Here is a 12199-nt window from a genome sequence, read left to right on the forward strand (position 1 = left end):
GGATGTATACCATGAAATATTAAACGGGTGAGGAGGAGCCAACATCAGGAGAGTTTCCAATATAATCAAGCATCTAATTTGAACAGAATTCCGACAATTTTGCAACGAAAATCAGACATAGAAAGATATACAAAAACTATCATTATCAATTATTTTTCTCAGCTTTTTGGCTTTTGGATGAACGGTAAATATTGAGGAATGTAATGATGCATACATACACTGCAGTGCATAGATTGCGTATGATTATCGAGATTGTGTGTAACTGATTTCAGGAATCCGAAGAAATGCCGATCAATAGATATCAGATACGAAATGTATATAGTTTAGCCGATCCAGAACTGTACAAAGTATCTGATAGAGATGATCCTGAAGCTTTGCTTGAAGGTGTCGCCATGGCCGGTCTCCTTGGTGTTCTCCGTCAGCTCAGTGACCTAGCAGAGTCCGTACTTGCTCTTCCTTCATCTGTCGTTCATAATTCTGTTTGTTTCATGTCAATTGCAATTTGCAATGGAGGTGTTAAATTGTGTTGTTGCTTAATTATGTGGAAATTACAACTCATTTTGCTCTGTTGTGGTTAGCATTTTGAAGATGGGAGGACTAATTGTTGAATTTGGGGCTTTGAGAGGGATGGTATGTGCTATATTGGGTTAGAAAATACGAAACGACGACATTGCCCTTCCTTTTTTAAGTAAAAAGGCAACAACACCTTGGTCAACTAACTGTTGACTAACGGCAGTTTGCACCTAGGGGCTTGATTGAGAGCAATGGACAACGTCATGGACTGAAGTGTTGAATTTTTTGAAATGAGGACTGTACCTGCGATTGGGTGTAAACCCCAGGGAGGGACTGAAATTGTACTTTACTCGAAAAAAATTCTCCTTTATATCAAAGCAAAGTCATATGGTCATTTCACCTGCAAGCAATTCGATCTTAAAATTTTTAAAGTTCTTTTTCGCATTGCAATGATGTAATCAATCCATTTTAAATCATTGGTCACTCATAATCTAATATACGGTTAATATTAGTAATAGTATGTACCTTGTTGACAAAGTCAACAATCTCTTAGAATACCCCTTGCCTTACATCCAGGCGGCCCGACCAATATTTTTTGTCAACCGGTATATCCAACCAGGAAGCTTTCTTGTAGTTTGACCCTGCAAATGTATACCGAAAACAAAGAGCGAAAATAGCACCTTTGGAGCTTTTACTATTGTCCACTGGTGACCTGCGTAACTTTGCTCTGAGGACAAGTATAGGGAAGAAGATAGCAAGAAATGTTTAAAGAAAATGTAATTGGTATATAATAAGTACAACGTACGTACGATTGTGTGTACTTTACACATTACACATGTTCAACAAATATTTGCTCTTCATAACAAAACCAAGAAACATTACAAATTACTTTCCTTCGGGCTGCATTACTTGCAGTAGCTCAAGATTCAACTGAAACGTCGCTCCAGGCTGCACACACACATGTAAAAACAAACACATAAGTCAACAACATTCATAAATAACAACCTTACCATAAGCAATGAATGGCGTACCGGAATTTCATTCAATCCTTTTTTACCATACCCCATCTCCGGGGGGACAATCACGGTCCTCTATACATGCAACAAAGTTACATAATCAATATAACAAAAGAGTAAAATGTCATTTTCGTCCCTGAGATTTTGCGACTTTCGTCCAAAGGTTTGTTTTTTCGCATTTGGATCCAAAAAGTTTAAAATTTTGCCATTTTAATCCGAGAGTTAACTCCGTCCATTTTTCTTCGTTAAGTCAGGGGTATTACCGTCTTTTTAGACTTTTTTTTTATTAAACTAAAAGCACTATAAGAAACAAAGATCCACCTTTATTTCTTATAGTGTTTTTGGTTTTTAAAAAAAGATGTCTAAAAGACGGTAATACCCCTGACTTAACGGAGAAAGATGGCGGAGTTCACAAGTCGGATGAAAATGGCAAGATTTCAAACTTTTTGGATCCAGATGCCCAAGACGAAAGTCGCAAAACTGGCCAAACCTCAGGGATGAAAATGGCATTATACTAAAAAAAAAAAAGTTAACTTGTTAAAAAAGAAGGTTAAGAAATACCTTTCCGCCAACTTTCATCCCCTCAACAACGGTGTACATGGCGGGAGGAGGCTTTGGTGCAGCTTGAGCAGAAAACAAACCATTTGGATTGTCCACAAAGTCGCGTTTTCTTTCCCTTCCTGGGGGAGCTCCAACCTTAAACTCATAAGGCTACTTGAGCGAGCCCATTTTAAAGGAAAATGTCAAGTATAGAAGCTCATTATTATTTAACTTCATTGAGCGTTTGTGAAAGTGATTATAGAAAAACATTTCTGGACCCGCCACCCTTAGCTTTATTGATGCTAATTCTAAGAATTCGAAACTTTAAAAGACTTTGTTTATGTATTAAAACATGTATTAGAATAAATCCATACTGGAGATTCTGAGTTTTAAGGCAGGCAGGCAGGCTAGTATAAGGGGGGAGTTATTTATTTTCAAAAGTAACCTTGTTTATAAATACAGGGCTAAATTGCACTTTTCGTCCTTTATGTTTCAATGTTTCGACATGCGCTGTCCTTTAAAGCTTTAACTTTGAAAATTACATTGTATGTCCTTTATGTTTGCAATCATTAACGGGCGGTGTCCTTTCAGCTAAAATCAGTTAACTTTTTTATGTTAAAACCCCTCACGTGCACATCACCTGAGGGTATTCTCGTCTTTTTACCTCCTAGAGGGTATCCTCTCCCTCAATTCACAAAATTTAGGGGTAAAAGGACGAGAATACCTATACGTGAGGGGTTTAACATAAAAAGTTAACTGGGTTTAGCTGAAAGGACACAGCCCGTTAATGATTGCAAACATAAAGGACATACAGTGTAATTTTTAAAGTTAAAGGACAACATCTGTCTGTCGAAACATCGAAACATAAAGGACGAAAAGTGCAATTTAAGGCGAATGGAAGTGCATTGGTCTGACCCTCAAAGTAACCAGAATTATGTCCTAATCACATACAATAGTCAAAACTTAAACAATCTTTTCGTCTACTTGCTAGAATCATGTCCTAACAGTTTACATAGGACTGGACTGGAAAGTAGAAGAAGAGAGAGAGAGAGAGAGAGGTACCTACCTGTGCAATGGTGCGGTTACCAGCTAAAATCTTAGACTCTCTGCTTGAAACAGCGGTAATCTTGTTATAAACGCAATCAAAGTGCACCAAAACGGTTGAACCCTTTTCAGCTGTGGGACCTTTCCCTTGGACAACATCATAGTATTGCAGCAGCCCATCCGCTGCAAGGCAACCAACAATTAAATAAATAAATTTCCTACCTTGTCAAGCCAAACTGTTTTTTTTTTTTTTTTTAAGAATAATAAGAGAGACTAACGGGTAGTGAGGTAGTCTTCAAGGGGGATGGCCTTTCTGTTGCGTCTTTCTCTGGCCACCGACTGTTGAGGGTTTGAGATTAGGCTCACTGATATCAGAATTGCTGCTGCTGCTGCTGATCTTCTTGAAATTGAAATGGGCGCCACATTTTGATTCAGTTCTTGCTTCTTCTTTGTTGGGGGTTTGCACGAAGAAGAAGAAGAAATGGAGAAGGGACTCGTTATTTTGTGCAAACAAGCCATGGCCCAAATCTCAAGACCTATCCTCTACCGCATAATATAATCAATCCCTCCCCCTTTCGCCGTTTTTTTTTTTTTTTTATTATAGAGCTAGGTTATAACCCCCTTTATTAGACGGGTTAAATAAATAAATTTTATGTATTAAATAATAAAATAATATATCTTTAAAACCCTACTTTATTGCATGGTTTGAATAAATTTAATTTGATATATATTAAATACTAAAAAGTTATATTTATAAGAACTATATTTATTGTACGGGTTGTATAAACGTAAATTTGTATACCAGATAAAAAAAAGTTATATCTTTAAAACCATGTGTATTACACGTGTTGAATAAATGTAATATTATTTACTAAATAATAAAAAATTTATATCTTTAAAAACACTCGTGTATTACACGGGTTGAATAAATATTATTTTATATACCAAATAATAAGAAAATTATATTTAAAAAAACCAATGGATATACTCGGTACGCCATAGATATGGTGATTACGCAGATGATTATTGAAAAGAATATACAATGGTTAAACATGTTATTCAAGAAGCAAATAAGCAGTTATTTGAGTAATAAAATATAAAATAGATTATATTTTAAAAAAAACCCATAATAAATCCAATCTAATATCTATACTATATACTAAAAGAAACCACTTTAGGGACAATTGTCATCATATTATGCCATTTCTTATAAATAATTATTATTTTAATTTTAATTTCTTCTAATTAATTGATAATCCTAAGTTTTCTTAATAAATAAGTATTATAATAATTATTATAATAGTATATGCCATGCCATTAAATCCTGAGATGGGCTCGTGATCTTACTCTAGCCCAGAGTCCATCCAAATATGACAAACAAACAAAGATGCCGATAACAAGTTAAATGTGGGCCTAAAATATTGTCACAACTCACATAGATATTTTAACTGCATGCATAATTTTTTTGTTTTTAAATTAGAAAGATTTTTTTTTTTTTTAAATTTACTATTAAGTTTAATCTAGAGTTAACTTCTATTTTGCTCCTTATAGTTTGGTCAATCGTTTTAATGGTTATGCTCTAATCTTTTAAAAATAGCCATTTGATTCCCTGGTCTATGAAACCCATCACGATTTCACTCCCCGTCCCAAACAAAATCCATTTTAAACGTTAAAAATTGTCATGTTCATACCACACGATGTCACGTTCACCCCCTGACAGTTATTAACGTTTAAAATAGATTCCGTTTGGGGCAGAGAGTGAAATCGTGATAAGCTTGATAGATCAGGGAGTAAAATGGCTATTTTTAAAGGATTGGGGCAAAACCGTTAAAACGACCAAACCACAGGGAGCAAAATGGACTAATATTATTTATCATTTATACATTTACGGAGTTTTAAATAAAGGATTAAATTTATTGAGATTTCGTTAACAAATTTTGCAACAACAGAATAATCTATTTTTATCACGAAAACCAAACTTTGTATTAATATATTAAATATTTTTATTTTCACTATACGAAATTACATTTACTCGACCCATGTAACACATGAGGTTTTTTAAGATATAATTTTTTTAGATGATATATAAAATTAGATTTATTCAATTCGTACAACACACGAGGTTTTTTAAGGATATATATTTTTTTAGAGAAAAATGCCCGGATAGTCCCTGTAGTTTCGTATTTTTTCACTTATAGTCCCAAACTTTCTAAAATTACCTGAATAGTCCCCAACTTTTCATTTTTTGTTCCCGGATAGTCCCTGGGTCTAACTTTAGTTTGTTTTCTCTGTTAAGTGGGTGTGAAATGACCAATTTACCCTTGCCTTTAAAAGGCCAGACCACAGGGACTATCCGGGCATCTTCTTCATCTTCAGAGAAAATCCCCACCACCATACTTCATCTTCAACCTCCACCCACCATCACCCTCCTCCACCCTCCACCATCACAAGGTTTCGAGGATATGGGCCGTCTCCTTTGACTCCATATTTTCAGGAAATTGTTCAATCTCTTTTGACAGTTACTCACAGAGAAGATGCTGGAGAGCCTCGATTAAGAACTGCTGCTTATGAAACGTTAAACGAAGTTGTGAGGTGTTCTACTGATGAAACAGTTCCTATGGTGTTACAGTTGGCACCTATTGTAACACCCCGTGTTTTCCAAAAGTCAAAGTCAAAGTCAAGAGTTGACTGTTATTGGAATTATAGATCAATAAAGATTAATTTCATTTTAGTTTCATTTTGATTTTCATATTATTTGGAGTAAGTGTTGTATAATCAAACTAATCGACCGATAATCGAACTATGAATCAACGACCGACTGTGAATGATAGGAAGTAACAACGCAATAAAGCTAATCAATCAATAATCAAGCTAATCAAATCAATCATCGAACTCTAGTGTGGGGATTTTAGTACTTTTTATACGTGTGTGTGTGCCTTATGTGTTACTTGTGCATGTTTACTTTTGTGTTAAAGTGTGTGGTGAATCAATCAAAATCAATCAAGAATCGAAGGTGAATCAAACTCAATGGAAATCGAACCCGAAATGGTTGTAAGGATGCTTGTATGTTAGATATAGTAGTTGAGACTAAAAGTAATTTGATTAGGAATTCTATCATTCTCAAATCATCGTTCATCGAAGTCGAAATATCAAAAATCGTCGCGAAACACTCAAAACCAGGCAAGCCGATCGAACAGGGCAACCTGATCGAACAGGCTAGCCGATCGAACAGGGCAACCTGATCGAACAGGCTAGCCGATCGAACAGGCTGTTCGATCGGGCAGCTGCTCGATCAGGGATGCTGTTCGATCAGCTGACCCTTTCCTCTTTTGGAAGCCTATAAATAGGGCTGTCCTTGTCAAACTTTCCACTTTTGGAAAAGCTCTGACCGACCAGCCTCTTCTTCTCACTAAATCTCAGATTTCTCTCAAACCGGTAAGTATTTCGCTCTAATCCTTGTACGTTTTGTTCATTAATCGATTCTCCATCTTTCTATCTTTCAAAACTTGGATTTCATCCATGAAATCACCAAGATCTAGGTGTTCTTGAGTGATGTCATCATGTGTTCTTCAAGAACACTAAGTTTTGGCATCATTCCACCATGAATAACTTAGATCTAACCGATTTCCATATAAATAACCTAAAATCTTCCAAAGATCTTAACATTTCACGGTGGAAAAGGATTGGAAGATGGGTTTTCATCTATCTTTCAACTCTTTTACACTCAAAAAGGCGAAAACGGGACTTGAACCGATTTACAAATCAATCTAAACAAACACATGGTTCAAGATTCGGGTTCTACCGAGAGATATACCGATTTTGGGTTAAACGTTAAACTTAAGTTCCAAACCGCCTCTGGCCGAGCTTGGGTGATTCCTGCTCGAGTCAGTAGACTAAGTAGGGACTTCAGCTTTGTGGTTCAACTCGTAGTCAAAATATCTCTAAAACATCAACAATTAACGGGAATAACCAAGTGTTAAGTGGTAGGTTAACCGAATCGAGAAGCTGGCCGAACGGCTAGGCTGTTCGATCGAACAGCCCAACCGAACGACTACGCCAGCCGATCGGCTAGGCTAACCGATCGACTAGCACTTAGACCCACAAACTCACAAAGTGTAGTATTGACGAGGTACTGTTCGATCGACTACGCCACTCGATTGTAATCATTACTACTCGAATCATGAGATACTATACTTCAAAACACTTAGACTTTTCGAAACATTGGAATGTCTCCCGATCGAACATGCCAACCGATCGAGTGACATATTTGAAAACAATGAAGTGCTAGCCGATCGGTTGGGCTAACCGATCGAACAGCTGTTCGATCGGCCAACTTGAAAGGTAGTACAAACCATCATACACAAACACATCCTTCTCATCAAAGGAAGAAACAATCCACTTGAAAGAACCAGCCGATCGAGCCAGCCGGCCGATCGAACGGGACGTTCGAACGGACTTTAACCCAATCGAACAGCCCACTCGATCGAACAGCTGTCCGATCGAATGGCCTACTCGATCCAAGTACATTGTTTACTTTTTTTCCGCGTTACTCATCGTTGTGTTATCGAACTATTCAGGCTAACCTATTCTCAGTGCTCCTTTCTATCCACGATCAATCACTGTGAGTATACTCGATCCCTTTTTGCTTTCAGCACTTTTGGGTGTTACATACGTAATCTATCAAATTCACGAACAACACAAACTATTTGAACGCTAACCTACTTGCATGTATTACTTGTCTAAATGATTGCTGTTTATTATGTTTACACGTGGAGTGCTATCTACCTGCTTTAGCAACGTAGTACTATAGTTTGGACTCAGCACCCGTTCACACGGGGGTTGCTAAGGACAATTACTTGCATGGATTACGGTGGTAATCATGTATTGCGAACTGTCTTGGACAGTCAACTTGAAGTCATTGGTATCGATGGTCCCATGTTGATAATTTACATGCATCGTTTGCCCTTGTGTACGTGCTTGGTTATGCGTAAACTTTCGAACTTTATATGCTATATCAAACTTGTGTACTCACCTTTACATTATATGTATTGACTTTTATTTTAACGTATGTGACAGGTGTTTAAGCTACTAGCGTGCTAGGGAAGCGAGGCAATAATAAGCTTCTAGGAGCCAGTGACCTTAGGACAGTGTCCATATACCTGCTCCAGGGCCATAATTATCTGTAGATCTTGTACTGGCACCTGTAGTCAGTAAGATCTATAGTTAGCCGTCTAGAAGTCTTAAAACAATATTTAAATTCGGTCTGTAATAATTAAGAATTTGAGTTGTCGAAACAGTTCCCATATTGTTTAGTTGATTTCTATGATAACTTGTTATTATTTGGGACACGGTATGGGACGTGTTATATAACTGAATTGTATGATAGTTGTTGTGGAAACTTCTGAACAATCTGTTTCGCTCAGTGCCGCGCCCCGATGATTCCGCCATCGGTTGGGGTGTGACAGATTGGTATCAGAGCCATAACTATAGGGAATTAGGTTAGACACGATCTAGTCCGGATCGCTGTCTTAGAGACCTAGACTATAGTTAGGAACCAAGAGACCAAGTTTATGTGCTTATTTTATGTTGTTTCCTTCTATTCTATCATTACATCCGAACTCCGAGCTAAATTTCGTAATTTGGACGGGATTAGGCGTGAAACCCGCGAATTCCTGCCTAAATTACAAATTTTTGCCAATTATTTTGTGTGATTTTTCTATCAACAAACGGGGGAGAATTATACCAAATTAGGGCTGAAACCCGTAATTTGATGAAAACTTTCCTCTAAATTTTCTTAAAACAAGGAAGAAATTGCTGAGCTAGGGGTGAAACCCTAACCTTGGCAGTTATTCCAACATTATTTTATCTCGCCAAGGCAATTGACGGACTCCAACGACCTGAACTCACGAGTATGGCCTAGAATGCGCATGCATAATGCCCAAGAATCGAGGCAGAAGCATGTCCCCTAGAGTCGAAAGTGACGACAAGTCAACTGTGAATAGTTAAATTGCCATGGTTAGTCAATGTCTAGTAGCCGCAGACAATCCATTTTCCGATTTTGAGTGTTGCTTCGTTGATTTTATGTGATTTACCTGTTTACGTGTTTTAAGATTCGTTGATTGCTCCATTTGTTATCAATCTGCGTGACTTTTGTTGCTATCCTATCTCGATTCAAATCCCTGTTGATGTGATCTAAACGAAACCAGTGTGCTATGCTACGCTATACGACTAAGTTAGACGATACAATGTGATGCTATCCGATACGCAAAACGAACGACACTCGACTTGTGGCTATAGGTTTCTGTTTTCTGACTACCTCTGTGATAAAATTTCGTACGTGTTTAGGAAATTAAGTGCTCTATTTGCTTAATTGCTTATGTGCTCTAATTGCTTCTGTGCTTATGTGCCTCTATGATTATGTGCTTATGTGTTTATATGTGTTACGTGACGTGAGATGCGACGTGATTCTAAGCTTTAGTAAACTAAGACGTGCGAGATTCGAATTCGTTGTGTTGAGCCCTATGGCGATGTCTATTGCAGACCATGTCGTCATCAGCAAGAATTCGCCAAAACCTTACCCGTCAGGAAAAGAGAGACCGACGTCTCGCCAAGCTCATCTCAAGGTCTGTAGCAAAAGCTGTCAGCGAGGTGTACGAAAACTCCAGCAAGTCGTCGGAAGAATCCCGAACCCTCACTGAACCCAGCAAAGCTTCGTTCAGTTTCAAGCAATTTAAGGCGTGTGGACCGAAGGAGTTCACCGGTGAAGAGGGCCCTACAGGCTTATTTCATTGGTTTGACTCTGTGGAAGTTACCCTTCGTCAAAGCGGATGCCCGGATCATCTTCGAACTCTCAATGCTACCGGCGTCTTCCAGTCGCGGGCATTGGACTGGTGGACAGCCGAAAGGAATAAGCGCGGGAACGACGCTGCCTACGAGCTGACGTGGGAGGAACTGAAGGCTATCATGCTGGACGAGTTCTGTCCTCCCCACGAACGCCAAAAGTTGGAGGATGAGTTCTGGACCATCAAGCAGAAGGAGGGCGACAACGCTGGTCTCACCGCCCGTTTCAAGCAACTGAGCATTATCTGTCCAGACCAGGTCAAGACTCCCGAGATGACCATCAAGAAATACATCCGTGCTCTTCCGGATTGTGTTGCAGATTATGTGTTCGCCGCCAAACCCGCATCAATCGAGGAAACCTACCTACTCGCTGCCGAGATTAACGACAAGCGAGTTAAGGCTGGTGTCTGGGATAAGCCATCCAAGTCGTTGCATCAAGTTACTGCCGCATCAACCGACAACCCTACTGCTCAAGCTTCCAAGTCCTCGAGAAGGAGAAAGAAGAACAAGAGTTGCGCCGCCGCAACCAATGCTGCTCCTCTTCAGTCAGTACCGCCTCAACAGCAGCAACCACAGCGCACTGCGCCAGTGATCAATGCGCCGCCGGCTAAGCGTGCGTACACCGGCCCCCACCCACTCTGTGCTACATGTTCTTATCATCACCCGGTGGGTGTGGCCTGCCGTTACTGTGCCCACTGCAACGTTTACGGGCATTTCACTGCGAATTGCCGCTATGGTCCTCGTCAAACGCAAGCTCAAGCCGCTGTTAACCAAGCCCTGCTACCTGCTCCTCAAGCTCCTCAAGCTGCACAGGCCCCGGCAAACAATGTTCGGACCTGCTTTGCATGTGGTGACCCTAACCACTTCGCAAACCGGTGCCCGAACAGAGTGGTGAAACAAGAAGCCCAACAACCCCAGCAACAACAACAACAGCCCCAACAACAAGCCGCTCACGCCAGAACTTTCAACATCAACGCACGCCAGGCTCAAGCTGATAACAACGTGGTCAATGGTACGTTCCCTGTGAATGGTATATATGCATCATGTTTGTTTGATACTGGAGCCGATAACTGCTTTGTGTCATTTGAATTTGAGAAGCTTCTTAGACGTAAGCGCTCTTATCTTTCGTCACCCTTCGAAGTAGAAGTCGCTACCGGAAGAACCATTGCTGTCAATTCTGTGCTCCGTGATTGTACTCTCGAGCTCAACAATCATATATTCCCGATTAATCTCATTCCAATGCAGCTCGGAAGTTTCGATGTCATAGTAGGCATGGACTTTCTTCGTGAAAACCATGCTGAAGTTGTGTGTGCTGATAAGATGATTCGTTTTGTGCTAGCTAGTGGTGATATTCTATGTGTTTATGGTGAAACTACTGCAAAAGATCTCAAGCTCATGTCATGTCTTCAAGCTCGCAAATATCTCCGCAAGGAATATCGAGCCTTCTTGGCCAACATTGTTGTAGCTGAGACGGACAAGAAAAGGAAAGTTGAAGTCAAGGATGTTCCCGTTGTCCGAGAATTTCCTCAGGTGTTCCCTGATGATCTTCCTGGATTACCTCCTAGTCGTGATATCGACTTTCGAATCGACCTTATTCCAGGAGCCAACCCAGTGGCCAAAGCTCCGTATCGACTCGCTCCATCTGAGATGCGAGAACTCTCAAACCAACTCCAAGAGTTACTTGAAAAAGGCTTCATTCGCCCGAGCACTTCTCCATGGGGCGCACCAGTCCTTTTCGTCAAAAAGAAGGACGGGTCGTTCCGAATGTGCATCGATTACCGGGAATTGAACAAGCTGACCATCAAGAACCGATACCCCTTACCAAGAATCGATGATCTGTTTGACCAACTACAAGGTGCTCAGTGTTTCTCCAAGATCGATTTACGTTCAGGCTATCATCAGTTGCGGATTCAAGAGGAAGACATACCCAAAACCGCTTTTCGAACCCGATACGGCCACTACGAATTTGTTGTCATGCCTTTTGGTTTGACCAACGCACCCGCTGTCTTTATGGATCTGATGAATCGTGTGTGTAAACCGTTCTTAGACCGTTTCGTCATTGTATTTATCGACGATGTCCTGATCTATTCCAGATCGAGGGCCGAACATGCGCAGCATTTGCGATTGGTTCTCGAGTTGCTTCAGGGAAACCAACTCTACGCCAAATTCTCCAAGTGTGAGTTCTGGTTGGAGGAGGTTCAATTTCTGGGTCACATTGTGAATAGTCGGGGTATACACGTTGATCC

At 39.9% G+C, this 12199-nt stretch overlaps 1 protein-coding gene across 2 annotated transcripts; it reads right to left on the reverse strand.

Moving 5' to 3' along the window:
• Window positions 1-1275: 1275 nt before the first annotated feature.
• Window positions 1276-3713, reverse strand: LOC110866010 (peptidyl-prolyl cis-trans isomerase FKBP18, chloroplastic). 2 transcript variants are annotated; one of them, XM_022115365.2, is made up of 5 exons: window positions 3392-3713; window positions 3136-3296; window positions 2091-2240; window positions 1545-1604; window positions 1276-1461 (listed from the first exon to the last, which is right to left on the reverse strand). In XM_022115365.2, exons 1-5 carry the CDS (start codon window positions 3630-3632, stop codon window positions 1399-1401), a joined length of 675 nt encoding a protein of 224 aa, XP_021971057.1. In that variant the 5' UTR covers window positions 3633-3713; the 3' UTR covers window positions 1276-1398. The 2 variants fall into 2 exon arrangements, with proteins under 2 accessions (XP_021971057.1, XP_035830502.1); XM_035974609.1 differs by having other exon boundaries at window positions 2091-2225; window positions 3392-3690.
• Window positions 3714-12199: the final 8486 nt, after the last annotated feature.

The sequence above is a fragment of the Helianthus annuus genome, chromosome 6 (assembly GCF_002127325.2).
Source record: "Helianthus annuus cultivar XRQ/B chromosome 6, HanXRQr2.0-SUNRISE, whole genome shotgun sequence".
In the NCBI taxonomy this organism is placed as follows: Eukaryota; Viridiplantae; Streptophyta; class Magnoliopsida; order Asterales; family Asteraceae; genus Helianthus; species Helianthus annuus.